The 16,950-nt window shown below is 40.9% G+C and overlaps 1 protein-coding gene across 1 annotated transcript; it reads right to left on the bottom strand.

The window, feature by feature from the left end:
• Window positions 1–1,095: 1,095 nt before the first annotated feature.
• On the bottom strand, window positions 1,096–3,549 carry LOC132822647 (iroquois-class homeodomain protein irx-1-like). Its single transcript, XM_060835893.1, has 2 exons — window positions 3,307–3,549; window positions 1,096–1,869 (listed from the first exon to the last, which is right to left on the bottom strand). Exons 1-2 carry the CDS (start codon window positions 3,547–3,549, stop codon window positions 1,096–1,098), a joined length of 1,017 nt encoding a protein of 338 aa, XP_060691876.1.
• Window positions 3,550–16,950: the final 13,401 nt, after the last annotated feature.

Genomic DNA, 16,950 nt, shown 5'->3' with positions numbered 1-16,950 from the left:
AGAAGCAATTTCTACTTCACGAAACTACGGATTTTAGATGTAATTTCATACGAGTATTTTCCAATTAGTCGACTGTTAAGATTGATTTTATTGTTTGAAAACAAGTGTTCCTCATCTCGTGCCCAATCTGGGAATTTGGCTGTTTTCCCTTTAAACTGTCGTGTTGATAAATAGATCATTCGCGTCGTTCATCTTACGTTTCAAAACAAAAATCTCTGGGGAGGGAAACACCTGGAGGTGGTTTTCAAGAAGGCAGTTTATATAAGGTCATTGTTTCAGTGCTACCTCTTACAAGTTGGACTGAATTAACACTGATCAAAGGCAGTTGCGATGGACAGACAAATAGGAAACTATGAGCCAAGCCGTGAAAAGTGTTTAAAAAGTATAAACGCCCTCTGTAGCTTGTAGTGGTGATACCTACCATGTCAGCATCTTCGGATTAGATTTCACTGGAACTGCGGCTCAGCAATAAGTAAAAACATCCCACATATATATTGAAACCCCCTTTTTAAAAGGCCGACACTGAGAAATGTTGCACACTGACTCTCAGTGACCCTGCAAATGAATGAGCAGAGTATAGATCTCTTTCATTCTATTGCGAGTTTAACCTGGCCATTGTGTCAAATTTGAACTGTTATTAAGCCAGTCGGTTTATAGAACCAAGGATTACTGTAAGTATTGTAATCACCTACATGTCGATAGCAGACATTTAGAATATTTACATATTTTAACTGAAAGTTCCACTTTACCCAGACTGAGGCGTGTGTTTTAACATTGTACAGAAATGATTACCTGGGCTGTTCTAAGAAAAAAACAATTGTACTGCTTGGTATTAATTGTGGTGCTTTGTATTAAAGTCGCGATAATTACTATAAATTAATATCTTACAGACCGCCCCCTCCCCGTCCGCTGCACTCACACCCCAGGTACTGAGCACACAGTTAGACACGTGAAGAATCGCTCTCGTTCACAGCCCCATCGCCGTCCACCGACAGACAGACACAGAGAGCACATCAACCCAAATGAAAAGTGCAGCAGGAAATTGCCAAAACTTTCACTTTGCACATTGGATGTCGGCTCGCCTTTTGTCCCTTCTCATTGGTCAATACCTGCAATGTCTCTCTTTTTGGGCTCCACTCTGGAATGGCTGTTGAACACAAGCTGTCCGTCTGTGAAGCAGCTCCCTGCCCAGAGCTGGTAGTGAGTGACGGTGCCCGCCTGGCCGCGGCTGCTCCTCCCGTGCTCGGAGGTCGCCGTTTCAGCCAGGGACCAGATCTTGGGTTTGAGCGCTGGCGCGGTGCTGTCCTTCCTCTCCGGGCTGCTTGCTTTGTTCACGGCGCCCTGATCCTCAGACGCTCCCCTTTCTGGGGTTTCTCTCTCACTCCCTTCCGAGCCTGTCCTCACATCGTTGCCCCGTTCACAGTCAGTGCCAGCTCTAGCTCCATGTCCATCGAATTGGTGCCCACTCGGCTTCTGCTGCTCCTTCTCCTGCAACCCTTCCACCACCTCCTTCCTGCCTTCCTCCTCGTCGCTTTCGCTTTCCTCCTCGTCCGATTTCGTCTTGGGGACCCAGGTCATCTTATTTTCTTTCTTTAGCCGCCTCCTGGCGTTGGCAAACCAGGTGGAGACCTGAGTCAGGGTCATCTTGGTCACAATCGCCAACATGATCTTCTCGCCTTTTGTTGGGTAAGGGTTCTTCAAGTGTTCATTCAGCCAGGCCTTCAGGGTGCTGGTGCTCTCCCGGGTGGCATTCTTGGCTCGGCCCGGATCCCCGTGGGGTATGGGGCGGTAGGGCGAGTAAAGGGCGCCGCCTGGCGAGTAACCCGCTTGGGAGTAAAGACATCCAGCCTTCAGATCATAGGCAGACCCCTGGAAATCAGAAGCAAGCGCTGGTTATCCAATACATTTAATTAAAATGCGCAAGAGGTTTTAAGACTTCAAATTGCAACACGATTCATATGGGTGGGTTGCGCTTCGGCGGGTCGGTGTGTACTTGTTGGGCCGAAGGGCCTGTTTCCACACTGTGAGTAATCTAATCTAATCTAAAAAATTTGAAAAGTGCTAAATGTCACAATGCGTCTTAGTACGAGAGTACACAATTCTTTCAACTTTTTATAAAGATGATATAAAAAGCACACATCCCAATCAGTTAAAGTTGAATGACTAGTTTTATATGAAAATCCCTCTATTCACCTGTATTGTGTACACCTTTGTTAAAGTCTAATTTGAACTCCACAGTCTCTGTTTGGATGCATAGATCCGTCTAAACTATCAGAAGTCAGAGGCCGAGTTTAATAATCGATCAAAAAGAAATTAAAATTAACAATTATTGATGACCTACTGCCAGACCTAAAGCTTCAAAATGCAGGGCAGTGAGACTCTACACTTCGAAGATTTGTCAAGTGTTCTAAACTTTTTTAAAGAAAAACGTGTGATAGGCCGGACAGAGGCTAACTTCATAGTGTTGGCCTAAATGCTGCCAGTACCTACCTTTCCAACACACAGTGAAGTACACCCTTCTAACCAGACGGATCCTCTGTTAGAGACCAGCACAGAGCTAAACCTGGCCTCTTACATTGATATATGTAAACTCTGTGCTGAAAGGACTTTACAGTAAAATGCTAACTGAATCTATCATTGAAGCTAAATGCTTCCAACATTTTCCAGCCAGTTTTATGAAAAAAGATGCATTTGCTAACACGAGTAAAGCGTAATGTAATATCCAAAGCTATCACATTAGGAGTTAATTTTAAGCAAACTTTTTTCAAATTTGACAATGTGAAGGTACCATTTAGAATGTCCTGTACTGTATTAAAGTCAGCAGAGTATTCCTTTAGTCGTTGTTGGTGGGTGTATTGAGGTATTCTATCACACTGCATTCACTTGTGCTGGGACTCTGATGTTAAGTAGCCTCCTGAGAGTTAATTCTGGATTAGTGGTGCTGGAAGAGCACAGCAGTTCAGGCAACATCCAAGGAGCAGCGAAATCGACGTTTCGGGCAAAAGCCCTTCTGAGAGTTAAACCCGGAGCGACGTTGTTAACATGATTTTGTTTTATATTAATTAAAAACAGTAAAATGTCGGATTCGAAGTAGTATAAGGATCGAATTCAGCCGAGAATGTAATATGGTGAAAGGATGAATCGAAGTGGGGCAGAGTGGAAGTGCTGAAGTCAGACACAGGCAGGGAGCTCCCTCACTCTGAGAAATATCTCGCCTTGTTCCCGCTGCAAGTATGATTAATTACCAGACTGAGAGCAAACTACAGTTCAAACTCTTTACAATATAAATGGGCACAGCTTCCTTACCAGGTGGGACAGGTGCCTGAGATCGGGATAAGGCTGGAGGCTGTATCCTTGTGGAATCGGATATGTACCTGGATACCGGGCTAGGAGAGCATGGAGAGGTGGGGGTATTCCAAGGCTGAGAGAAGCTCCGGGAGAGGTCAGCATCGTCGCCTGTCTCTCCACCAACACAGCCGGCAGACCGCTCAGAGCAGAGCCCTTGACGGCAGTGACCACATCCCCGTATCCCAGCTGAGGAATAGCCATAATGCGATACAGCCTAAAAAAAACCACACTATCAAACCAATCGCCCTTCTGTCTCTATATATCCCCCTCTGTCCAGTCCATTGGAGAGCCCTGGGATGATTGACAGGAGCTGTGTCAATGGTATTTACATGTGATTAGTGAGGTTTAACCATTCAGAAGCCGGGCTCTCTCACAGCGTAACACTACTCATTTCAAACTTGAAAACACACATACACTCTGTCAAGAGGTTTCTAAACACGGTCTAAAGGCACACAGACACAGACAAGGGCATTTCACGATGTTAACCCAAGAAGCAAATTCATCACCTCTTTCTTTCAAAGCCACTTTTAAACTGATTTCAACCAGACAGTGCAATTAAAAAATTCTCTTCTGTTAAAAGTAAAGTTTCAGGGTATTACAAATGCCCTCAAATAGTTAAAACGGTTGGATGTCAAGAAAGGGCCGAGGTACATACACAAGAGGGATTTTATTCTGTTTCCCACTTTCGCCACTCAAATTGTTTGCTGACCCTAACTTGCTGACTTGTGTTTAAAGTTGTCAGTGGCTTGTATTTTTGCAGTTAAGTCGTAATGTTCCCTCTCGTTTACCCGATCGCATTATAAAACGCGACCGAAACCAGAGGAAAGCGAACGGGAACAACAAAAAAAATAGTCGTTTAGAGTGAGAACGGCGTTATCATCGCAGCGAATTTCTGTAACATCGAGTGAACTTCCAGGCGAAGGCATGACTGAATGTGACAAACATATCAACGCTAACTCCTTCTCAAAGACAAGCTCTCAGAGCTTCTCATTGGAACTCCTTTAAATATGTTACATTGATGTACTCTGTTCTGTTGGTGTATAGCAAACAGCGAAGGAAGTCGATTCTAACCGATTAACCACCAGTTGGAACTCTCAAGGATGGTCGCGGTCCGTTTATTTTAGACTCGAGAAAACAGGCTCGTTCTAAAATACAGCACCATCTAAAAGTAATTCCCCATCCTGTTGCTGCAATGCAATATATAATGAACATCTGAAACCATTACGATGCAGCTAGCTCCAAGTTTGGGTCGAACAGTGAAGACTACAGATGCTGGAGATCAGAGTCTAGATCAGAGTGGTGCTGGAAAAGCACAGCAGGTCCGGCAGCATTCCTGATGAAGGGCTTTTGCCCGAAACGTCGATTCTCCTGCTCCTCAGATGCTGCCTGACCTGCTGTGTTTTTCCAGCACCACTCTAATCTAGACTTGGGTCTAACAGTGTTTGGAAAAGATCAATGAACCATTCCACTTCATGCTAAACACTTGGTCCAAATCCTTTCGGATTAAACTGACATTTCAACCAGGGCTGCTACACTTCTGTCGTTCACAAAGTGCCCATGACACAGGACCCTTTATAGTTTTTTTTAAATGAAATCTCTCCGGATCTTTCCTTCGTCAGGGTTTTGGAATATTTGGGTTATTGTAATAAACACCTGTCGGTTTTCTGTTGGATTTTATGAACGGCGCTCACCCCAACAAAGGACAAAAGGTATCTATAATGTGTCAATACTGCCCACAGCGTCCCCGCTGCTGAACCGTCTTGTGGATTGTGGAGCCTCTAACTTGTGACAATTCTATTAATCATTACTCAGAATTGGTAATGAGTTTCCTATCATCAGTGTTCTGCCCGCCTCTGCGTTTTATCTGCCCGAGTGTGTTCTGCTCCTTGTCTCCTTTCTCATCGTGTTTTATTGAGAAGCAAACACTGATTGTATTGCAGCCTCTTCCAGGCAGGAGCTCCATTCTCATGTGAAGTGGCAGTATTGACTCATTATGGACTTCTCTCATCCACCACTGCACTGCTATCCCCAACCCTGGCAAAGATCACGGAGACGACATGGAAAGATTTCAAACAAACTTAATTTAAAATAAACTATACAACGTCTCATGCCATGGACACTTTGTGGGTGAAATGAGTGCAGCAATCCAGGCTGAAATGTTCATTTATGAAGAATTTGTATCAATTGTTTATTACAAAGATCTCTGCTTAACAGTGTTAACCCCTAACTCAGACGTGGCTGTCAGTGGTCAGTTTATGGCCTTCGCTGTAACAAAGTGAATCTTTCTTATTCAGAGTTGCAAATTGCAGACTCTAGTATTAGGAATCTTGCAGTAGCTCTGCATCAGTTTGCCACCAAAGTGCTTCACACTCTCCACTCGTCATGTAGCAATTGTTGTCAAGAATAGAAGTCAGAACATTCTCAACAGGTTTGGCAACAGCTGTGGAGGAACAGCAGGTGGCATTTCAGAATGTATACCTTTCCCCTGAGCTGGGTGGGTCAGCAATTTAATGGGACTGGGTGAAGGGAGCAGGAGGTGTGAGTCATGGATATGATGAGCTCTGAGTTGGCATGATGTATCAGTTACCAATGCCAAACAGGGATCCTAGCTTATTCATCCCTCTATGATCCCAGACCCACTGACAGCAATGATAGTTTTCTAAATCCAGCCCAGCTCCAACCAATTAACTTAATACAGACTGACAATGAAACCAAAAATTTGAAAGGGTCAGGGGACTCAAAATGTTAACTCAACTTTTCGGCCCACAGATGTTGCCAGATGAGCTGAGTTTCTCCAGCATTGTCTGGTTTAATTATCTCCTCCATGGTGTGTATATGGAATGAGCTGGCAGAGGAAATGGTAAAGGCAGGTACAACAACAGTTAAAAGACATCTGGATTGATGCATGGATGGGAAAGGTTTGGGGGGATATGGGCCAAACACAGGCAAATGGGACTAGGTTAGTTTAGGAACCTGGTTGACATGAATGAGTTGGACCAAAGGGCCCATATGATTCTATGACTCTTTTAGTAACAGCAGTACACTGAGTAAATGGGCTTTAACACCAGCAACAATGTTCACAAATAATGAAGGTGAAACATACATCCTTTGACTAATGTTCAGCACTCTCAAATCTAATTAGCTTAGGCTCAATCTGAGTTAACAAAAACAGGAAGTACTGGAGAAACTCAGCAGGTCTGGCAGCATCTGTGGAGAGAGAAACAGTGTTAGCGTTTCAAGCCCAGTTACCCATCTTCAGTTCTCAGTTTGGATTGCCAGCTTTCTTCCAATCCCAAATTTCCAATGCTTGCTGCCATGAAATTCTGTGCTGACTTTATGCAGGTTTTGGAAAATTCCCTGTAACTGTTCCAAAGTTAAAAGAAAACGTCAATATATTACACAAGTATTGTGATCCGCCAAAATAAACTGCATAGTCCTTTTAAATTAAGTGCTGTGAAGCATCAGAAATGTCTTCCAGCACACAAAATAATGCTTTTGGGTGTGCTAATTCTCTGTGCTATTCAGCTCACCTGTATTCATCATGATGGATACATTTTAAAGATTTCTTACAGTTCCAGTAAAACAAACCATGTACTTTCGCCAACATGCTATATTTAATCACTATAAGAAGATAAGCACAAAAAAGAACGCTTTGATTTCTTTTTAACATTTTCTCTGTGATAAAGCTTTTCATAACTGTCATTTAAGTTAGAAGGCTCAGTAACAATGGCCTATGTGTTTACACACTGATTTTAGCAATAATACCATGAAGGAGGTGATACTAAAATCAGGATATAGCAAGTGGGAAACGGCATATAATTTCTCCTATCATTCCATGACATGAGTGGAGCACCAACAAGCTGTAAAAGCACTCCTCAAATATTATGGTTTGGTTAAGTCATTCCCCTATGGAAATTTGGAAAAGACCACAATTAAATGACGCTTATCTTCTTTACTTTCTAATTTATAAGGAAAAATCCTCTGGGAGGTCCCAGGGGACTGAAGAATTGCTAATGTTGTCCCCTTGTTTAAGAAGGGTAGCAGAGATAATCCATGGAATTAGCCTGACATCAGTGGTAGGGAAGCTGCTGGAGAAGATACTGAAGGATAGGATATATACCCATTTGGAAGAAAATGGGCTTATTAGTGATAGGCAGCATGGTTTTGTGCAGGGAAGTTCATGTCTTACAAACCTAATAGAATTCTTTAAAGAGGTCACAAAGTTGATTGATGAGGGAAGGGATATAGATGCCATGTACATAGACGTTAGTAAGGCATTTGATAAGGTTCCCCATGGTAGGCTGATGGAGAAGGTGAAGTTGCATAGGGCCCAGGATGTTCTAGCTAGATGGATAGGGAACTGATTGGGCAACAGGAGACAGAGAGTAGTAGTGGAAGGGAACTTCTCAAAATGGATCCATGCTGGGACCACTGTTGTTTGTGATATACATAAATGATTTGGAGGAAGGTGTAGGTTGCCTTATGAGCAAGTTTGCAGCTGACACTAAGATTGGTGGAGTAGCAGTCAGTGAAGGGGACTTTCAGAGAATAAAGCTGCATATAGATAGATTGGAGAGATGAGCAGAGAAATGGCAGATGGAGTTCAATCCAGCCAAATGCGAGATGATGCATTTTGGAAGATCCAATTCAATTTGAACTATACAGTAAATGGAAAAGTTCTGGGGAAAATTGATGTACAGAGAGATCTGGGTGGTCACGTCCATTGTTCCCTGAAGGTGGCAACGCAGGTCAGTAGAGTGGGCAAGAAGGGATACGGCATGCTTTCCTTCTTCAGACGGGGTATTGAGTACAAGAGTTGGCAGGTCATGTTACAGTTGTATAAGACTTTGGTTCGGCCACATTTGGAATGCTGCGTGTAGTTCTGGTTGCCACATTACCAAAACAATGTGGAAGCTTTGGAGAAGGTGCAGAGGAGGTTCACCAGAATGTTGCCTGGTATGGAGGGTGCTAACTATGAGGAGAGGCTGAGTAGATTAGGATTATTTTCATTGGAAAGACCAAGGTTGAGGCAGGACCTGATTGAGGTATAGACAGGCTGCATAGCAAGAAGCTTTTTCCCAGTGTAGAGAACTCAATTACTGGGAGTCATGAGTTCAAACTGAGAGGGGAGAAATTTAGGGGAGATATGCATGGAAAGTTCTTCATGCAGAGGGTTGTGGGTGCCTGGAACACATTGCCAGCGGAGGTGGTTTGGGGTGGGAACGATAGTGTCATTTAAGATGTATCTAGACAGATACAGGAATGGGCAGAGAGCAAAGGGATATAGAGCCTTAGGAAATAGGTGACAGGTTTAGATAGAGGATCTGGATCAGCGCAGGTTTGGAGGGCTGAAGGGCCTGTTCCTGTGCTGTAATGTTCTTTGTTCTTTGTTCTCCATTTCCATCAACTTGGTCAATAGCCAGAGTTATTGCTCTACCCTGGACACAAATATAAGGAAATGACACAAAGTTTATGAAGTTTCATGGTGTAGGACATTATAACTGTTAAATAGGAAGTTGTGACTAGGTGCTCCCATGTAGCAAAATTTGACTGGAAGAGTGAGAAGGAGAAGGACATCACTTTTATTGTTATGGCAATGATTGGAGTACATAAAAATATCTATGGAGGAGCTATGATGGTAATGGATGTTGCGATACCTTTGCACAAAAATTGTTTTTCACATCGATTTCAATTACACTTGGAAATATTACTCTGCATTACAACAACTTTGTAGATATCCGCCAAACCTAGGGAGTCTTTGAGAATGAGGAATAGAATTTGCGTTCTTTAATATGAAAACTGTTCTGTGAAATTTCACAATTATAATAGAAAACATACACACTGCAAAAGGACATTTTTGTTTGTTTTATTCATTTTAAATTAGGAGAATTAAGTAAACATTTGTTCAAAGTGAGGGATTGTGTAAGGAGACTGACAATGGAGAGAAATGTGTTGAAGTGAAGTGAGGAAATTCTCCAGCATAAACCGTGCAAAAGTGTCTTTGGTCGTTTCACAATCACTGTTGTCAACCAGACATTTACCCACAAAGTATTTAACATGAAGAACAATGTCATTCGGATAGCTCAAGCACACAAGATGAGCATCCCCTCAGCAATCATATAGAATTGATGGGAGCACTGTTTGGGTTGGGCCAGTTCCACGGTTCCCACCTCATTCCCGATCTACCCATTTGAACTGCATCCTTCCTACCACTCCCAACGGCAAAAGTATACACACACAGAAGTTCAGAAGCCTGTTGTTTTATTTCCAGTCTTTTCTGTTTTGGTTTTTGATCTTTGCTTGTAGGAGTGGGTTTGGATATTTGTTTTATGAAGCCCAGAAGAGAGGGAAATGTGGTCCCAAGGGTTGACTGAATTAGGCAAGATGTGAAATTTCAATTCTCTAAAGGTGAGTTGAGATGGAGAGAGAGCAACATGTAATGACCTTGGAGTATCCAATTCATTATTATTCAAATGTGCTGTGTTAGCTTTGTGTGTAAGGTCAGTGGTTTTCCTTGTTTTAGTGTATGGTCCTGAGCTGCAGAAAATTTCCAGTTTGCATTGAGAGGGGCAAGGGGGGGGAGTTGGTGGTGGGGTTGCAAGTGAAATCAGGAGACAGAGGGAAATTTAGGGAATTGAGGGATTGGGGGAGTGGCCAGGCACATGGAGGAGCGAACTGTCCTAAATGTGAGGTGTGGTGGGGGGTGAGCGGTCAATCATGATAGGAAAGTGAGGATATCACGGATAGTGTCATTACTGTCTGTATGTGTGCTCATCTCAGGGCATCGGTTGGTAGAGATACTTTCCTAATTGCTCTGTTCAGAAACATTATTACACACCTTTGGAGCAGATGGGACTTGAAGTCAGACTCCCTGGACCAGAGGTAGGAATGCTATCACTCCACCAGATGACCCCTAGGGTGTTAGCTGGTAATTCCTTGTGAAGTTTGAATTCATCTGCAACATTTTAATTATCCTTTCTCTCATCATTTTTGAACACTAATTGAAGTGATTTTTAATTTAGTAATGTCATGTTGTTTAACCAATAAATGGTTTTAACATATTTTGACATCAATCAGACTGAAAATGACCACCCAGTAATTAATGGGTTAAAAATTAGGCTTTTTGCAGTTGATTTTCTTCATTTTTTTCCCTGCAGAGGATGAGGTCGATGCAGCTCCATGGACACCCTTATTAAGGATCTCATCAAGTAGACATTGCATCTGCACTTGCATCCAGTCACTCTTCCCACAGAGTCCAGACAGTGAGCAGACTGTTTCATCACAAATTACTCCAGACCCACTGAATAGCCACCTAGGTTTATTTACCAGTGAAGATCACACCTACTAAGATATGAACTTAAATGTTAAGAAAAGGCAGCCTACGCCACACTTCATGTTGATTGAAGTGTTTTGACATTTGCTATCCAGTTACCACTGCCTTCCTCCTGGCCATACAATCATCACTGAGAAGCAAAGTTAAATCAAAGAAAAAGACACAGTGTTAGTCAGGGGAAAATGGGCTCTGTAAAATTCCTCTGTCCAATCGTTTCTGCCCAGACGATTATGAAAATTCATCCAGAAGATTGTATGAGTGTGTACCTTCTGAAAGCTGCAATCTCTGCCCCTTTCAAGAATTAGTTTGATGTACTCTTCAAGACACATGGAGAATCAACACCTATTTTATCAGTTAGCAACACATTCCAGGGTCCATTGTAGTTAATTCTAAGTTTGTATTTTTGGACTGTAAATTCTGAACGTAAGCTCTTGTGCACCAACATGATGCTGCTGCACATTGATTTCTGATTGAGAAAGCTGATTTCTTTGTAAGCACAAGCAGACTGTGCTATCTTGATGAGAAACTATGTATGAATGGTCCAAATACTGATGCCATCATATATCAAGGTTTATAATGTTTTGGGAATTTCATCTGCAGCTATGTTCATCTGCGACTGAAGTCCACTGAACTACAGGAACAGGTGTCAGAACAGGAAACCAAAAAAAAGGTAAAGGATCTGGTGTTACAATGTTTCAGAGTTACATTCAGCTTATCTCAGGAATGCTGTCAACTGAGGGGGCCCTATGTTTCTGGAGCTGTGGCTTGACTTCAATATAGACAGATTATTGGTGATCTAGCTGATTTTTGGCAGAAGGGAATGTGGAATTCAAAGCACCAAAGAGATCAGCCACGAACATATTGAATGATGGAGCAGATTCTAGGGACTGACTGGCCTATACCAGTTCCTAATTCATAGTTTGTACTTATCCTTCCTGGCACAGGAACAGGGGTTCCCCACCTTTGGCACCGTTATGCAATGGATTGGATTCAGAGCTCCAGTGACAATTCTAGAATAACATAAAAATACATTGAATAAACAGGACAGTAACATGCTGGTGCCTATATTACGCACCAACCTCTCACCACCTACTCCGACACTATGTCATTAAACACTGCTATTCCATTATTTCTCCTATGTTAATCCAGGTTTGAGAGATGCTATTTGCCTGAGCTACCTCTGTAATTAATTAGTTAACTGACTATTCAACTAATCATGAGCACATGCTTGCAAATTTATTATTGTGGCCACAACCAGTTCCTGCTGAGAGGGTGACCAATGTAGGCCAATAATGTAAAACACACTGTCAGTGAGGAAGAACTCACTGGTGGCCGAAATGAAATGGTCACTTGTACATTTATGGCTCTGCAGATATCAATTTACACTTTGCATGAGCAAAAGTACCCAACTTGTAAGAGCTTTGCCGAGCTGGGTAATGTGGTTGTGCAGATAAATGAATGCACGACAGCAGCAATGAAACATAGAATAATCTTGACTTGTATTGCTCAGTGCCACATCACATGGTGCATTAACCTACTGAACCATAGCAGAAACCAGATGACTTTCAAATCATTTACTACCTCCTTGTGAACGGCTGCTTTAGCTCTCTTTAAAGAAAATACTGTTCTCTTAAATATCAGTCAACCATTTAATTTTCTCGTGAAAATTCTCAGCTTAGAACAGCTATCACAGAAAGCAAAAGCTCTTTAAAAGAAATTGATTTATATAGGGCATTCATAATAATAATTGTCTGTCACTTTCTAATAACCTGGAAAGAAATAAAAACCATGCCATTCATTTCTAAAATTTTCAGCATGTAAGAAACATGAGCAGACTTTGATGATATAGCTCCTCAAACCTGCTCCATTATTCAGTAAGATTGTAGCTAATCTTCACTCTCAATTCCACATTCCCATGGGCACACAATTTCCCTGGATTTCTTGAGATCAAAAATCTTTCTATCTTAGCCTTCAACATATTCAACAGTGGAAAATTCACAATCCCCAGGGATAGAGAACTGTAAAGATTTACAACCCTTTGAGTGAACAAATTTTTCCTCAGACCTAAATGATCAACCCTTTATCACTTTCTGTAAATTCCCTTAATATTGTCAATAGGAAATTCTACTATCCTGTTTGTATTGACAGTAGCACTGAAATTGAACTCAGTGTGAACTGTGTTATGACACATGGATTGAACATGTTCAGGTCAGCTTCGTTTTTTTGGCTTTGAAGCATCTTGCTCTGAAAAATAAATCCCAATGTGCTCTGAAACCAATTAAACATTTCTGGATTAAAGCTCCACTTATATTGTTGGGAATGTAGTCACCAGTTTGTCTGCAGATAACTCCCACTGGAAGTAATGTGTTAATGATCAGATCATCTATTTTGTTAATGTAGGATAACTATTGGCATGGGAGATTTATTACCAATAATTGTACAAAAATATAACAACCGTACTGTAAGTAGGCTGGAAATTCAAATTTTTAATTTAATGGTGGCTCTGAAACTGAAGAACATAACCAGTTGATATTACACAAATGCTTTCGAGCAATACTCAATATTCAGATTGACATTAACATGGTGTGTATATATATATATATATATATATCTCACACAATATTCTGTAGAACTTCCATGATAATGAAGAAGGGCTTTTTGACAATTACCTTGAATTGTGGCACAGGGACGAAGGTCTAAACAATCTACTCCGGTTTCTAATTCTTATTACCAATAAATATCCTGGAACAAACAGCATAAATTGTACAAGTCTGAGTGAGAGCAGGGAGGAAATCTGTGGAGTGCTGTCTCGAGGCTCAAAGGAACATTAAGCATTAGAGGCATTGTCAGAGATTTGAACAGTTACAAAGATCAACATATCTGACCCAGGTTACTGCTGGTCGATTGGTTTTACATCAGTAATAGGTAAAATAGGGGAAACCATGCTTGAGGGTAATCTGGAAGAATTCCTGTATAATGCGTATTTAATGAGAAACAGATAGCATGAATTTGGAAGACTCAGGTACCAAGCCTAGGATACCCTCTTAATGTCTTTGGGAATGGTATAGCAATTTTCAAGCACACCCTATGATCAGAAGGCCGTTGACAAAAGTGTCACTTGAAAGGATATTCATTAAACTAAAAACTACAGCAATTTAAGTTGGCCATATTTCTGATTCAAAATGTGGTTCACAAACAGGATAAAGAATGTACAGGCGAGAATGCTTGGAAAAAAGGCTGCTGTTAAATAAGATTCCACGGGGCTGTGCTCCATTCACTGTGATTTATTTTTAAAATCTGGATTTGCACCTGAAGTGCTGTACTCTGCAAATGCCTGAAAATGAAAGTGGTTGGGTGACCCTATTTTCAACCAGTACAGACACGATGAGACAAGTACCCCCTTTCTGTGTCATAAACATTCTATGACCCTATGATTTTCAATCTTCATTAATAACTAAATTATTGGACCTAACAATAAAATGACCAAAAAGTATGATGACAGTAAAATATGGAAAGAAGCCAGGATAGGGACATTGCAAAACACACCGATTCTTCTGTGGCACTTAGCAGATCTGTTCAGTGCTGAAAAATGCAATGTCTTGCATACTCATTGTACAAATGACAATTTTAAGTTAAAAATGAATAGAAATGCATTTGAAAACGAAGACTTAAAGAAAACCTTAAAATGATGAAAACCTTATCATTTGAAAATGATCACATAGAATGCTTAGGTGTTGAACCAGGACTAATGTTGCAGTACAGTGGTAGTGTCCCGATGCATAGGCTAGAAGGTCTGAGTTCAAATCAAGTCTGAGATGTGTTATAACGTGATTAAAATTATCTATAGGTCTCTGGACGTTACACTGGGGATTTATAATGCACTGAAAATACCAATGCATAACCTCCAGAGACGTACAGTATTCTGTTTAATTCTGGTCACTAAAAGTATTGAAATAACAACTTGAATTTATGCTGCATGTTTAATGTAGTACAAATTTTCAAGACCCTCCAGAGGAGAAAAGTAAACAAAGAAGAGCGACAGGAACAAATTCTGTTTCTGAAAGTGAAGGTATATATTAAAAGCAGAAGAAAACCCACTCAGTCCTTTGAACATTCTCCATCATTTTTCAAAAAAAAATCACTCACAGATGTTGCTGACAAAGCAGCATTTATTGTCCATCTCTAATTGCCCAGAAATCAACCATAATGCTGTGGGGCTGGAGTCACATGTAGACCAGACCAGGCAAGGATGGCTGTTTCCCTCCCTAAAGGACATCAGTGAACCAGATGGATTTTTCCCCAACAATTGATTCCTGGTCATCATTAGACACTTAATTCCTAAGATTTTTTTTCCAATTGATTTTAAGTTCCACGATCTGCTGTGGCAGAATTTGAAACTGGGTCCCCAGAACATCATCTAAGTTGCTGGATTAACTGTCCAGTGATAACACCATCCCCCCCAAAATTTTAATTCAAATAGATCACAGCTCCGTTTTGAATGCCACATTCCCATCTAGTTTTGAGAACCTTTCATTCCAATGACTAGCAAAATTCTGTATACCTCTGCCTGGACCTTGCTTCTACCATCTACTGAGACAGAGTCCCAACTTGGCTCACCTTGCTGAAAAAAAAATTGTCTTCATGTCTGTTGCATAAAGACCTGTAATTTTAAAATAATGCCGCTTAGTTCTGGACTCTTCAATAAGAAGAAATATCATTTTCACTTCCAGCTCACCCAAACAGTTCGGGGTCCCGCATACTTCAAACAATCCACCTGTCACTCTTCAATTCCAGTGAATGCAAACACAGTCTGTCAAACTTTTCCTCATAAGATGATCCATTCATTGCAGGTATTGATCTAGTAAACCTTATTTGAACTACCTCCAATGTATTTACATATTTCCTTAGACAAGAAGACCAAAATTGGGCACAGTATTCAAGATGTGATCCCACCAACACCTTACACAACTGAAGCATAACATCCTTTTATTTATTCAATTCCTCTCATTATAATGGACAGCATTCCATCCGTCTTCTTAATTATTTGTCATAACTGCTAATTAGCCTGTTCTGACTCATACACTGGAACACCCCAAACATCTGCACCTCAGAATTCTGCAGTCATACTTCATTTAGCTAATGCTCTTTCATGCTTCTTTATCCTTTCTGTTGAAGTGAACAAGTAAACATTTCCTCTTACTTATATTCCCTCAGTTTGAGTGCTTGTATAAAAGTATAACAATCAGTCTGCAACTTCCTCAATCTGCTTCACAACGCTTTTCACTCATCTTTGCATCATCTGCAAATTTAGCCAACAGGCCTTCCCTCCCCCCATCCTTGACATAAATTGTAAAACATTGAGCCCACGGTACAGACTACTACAGGCACCCCGTCACATTCTGTCAATTAGAAGAAGTTAGACATACTCTCAATTTTCTTATAGCTGGCCAATCTTCTATCCATGTTAATATGTTATCCCTACACCATGTACTTCTAGTTTGCACAATAACCTTTTCTGTGGCACTTTTAAATGCCTTCTGAAAATTTCAAGTACAGTATGTCAACGAGCTCCCCTCATCTACAGCATATTTTAACCCTTCAAAGAGCTCTGACTGATTGACTAAAAATGATTTCCCTTTCACAAAACCATGTTAACGTTTCCTGATTACACTGAATTTTTCTAAATGACCAGCTATAATCTCTTTTTAATGATCGATTCAAACAACTTCCTCAAAATGATCTACAATTTCCTGTTTTAGAGACTCTCTCTCCTTTCTTGAGTAGTGCGGTTACATTTGCTACTTCCTAGTCTAATGAAATCTTGCAAGAATCAAGTGAAGTTTGGAAACTGAGCACCAATGCCATGACAACCTCATGTGTAACCTCTTTTAAGATGCAAGGATGAAATGATCAGGACCTGAGATCTGTCAGCCTGTAGCTTCATTGGTTTACTCAGTACCTCTTTCCTGATTATATTTTCACCAAGTTGCTCCCTATTGATTGAAGAAGTTTAAGCTAGTCGAGAGAGGAGGTTGTGATGATATTGCAGTGTATAAGATGATACAGGATACACTTTGAACACTGAATAAAGCCAATAAAAGATGTATTTATAGAATAATTACTGCAACCTCAGAATATCCTAAGATATTTCACAACCAATCAATTACTTTTTTTTTGCTGCCGCATGCATGCATCTAAAAGGGCTCTAGATACTTCAAGCAAACTGTCAGGTTTATATTAGTTGCAGAGGTCTAAATGAAATAACACAC

The sequence above is a fragment of the Hemiscyllium ocellatum genome, chromosome 15 (assembly GCF_020745735.1).
Source record: "Hemiscyllium ocellatum isolate sHemOce1 chromosome 15, sHemOce1.pat.X.cur, whole genome shotgun sequence".
Classification (NCBI taxonomy): Eukaryota; Metazoa; Chordata; class Chondrichthyes; order Orectolobiformes; family Hemiscylliidae; genus Hemiscyllium; species Hemiscyllium ocellatum.
The sequence above is the reverse complement of the archived record's forward strand: the minus strand, read 5'-3'. Positions and strand labels throughout refer to the sequence as shown.

Bases quoted from the DNA above. Each gene is read 5' to 3' on its own strand.
- LOC132822647 (XM_060835893.1), bottom strand. From the start codon at position 3,549: ATGGCTATTCCTCAGCTGGGATACGGGGATGTGGTCACTGCCGTCAAG. The intron at 1,870-3,306 runs GTAAGGAAGCTG...TCTGATTTCCAG, and splicing joins TCAGGCACCTGTCCCACCTG to GGGTCTGCCTATGATCTGAA.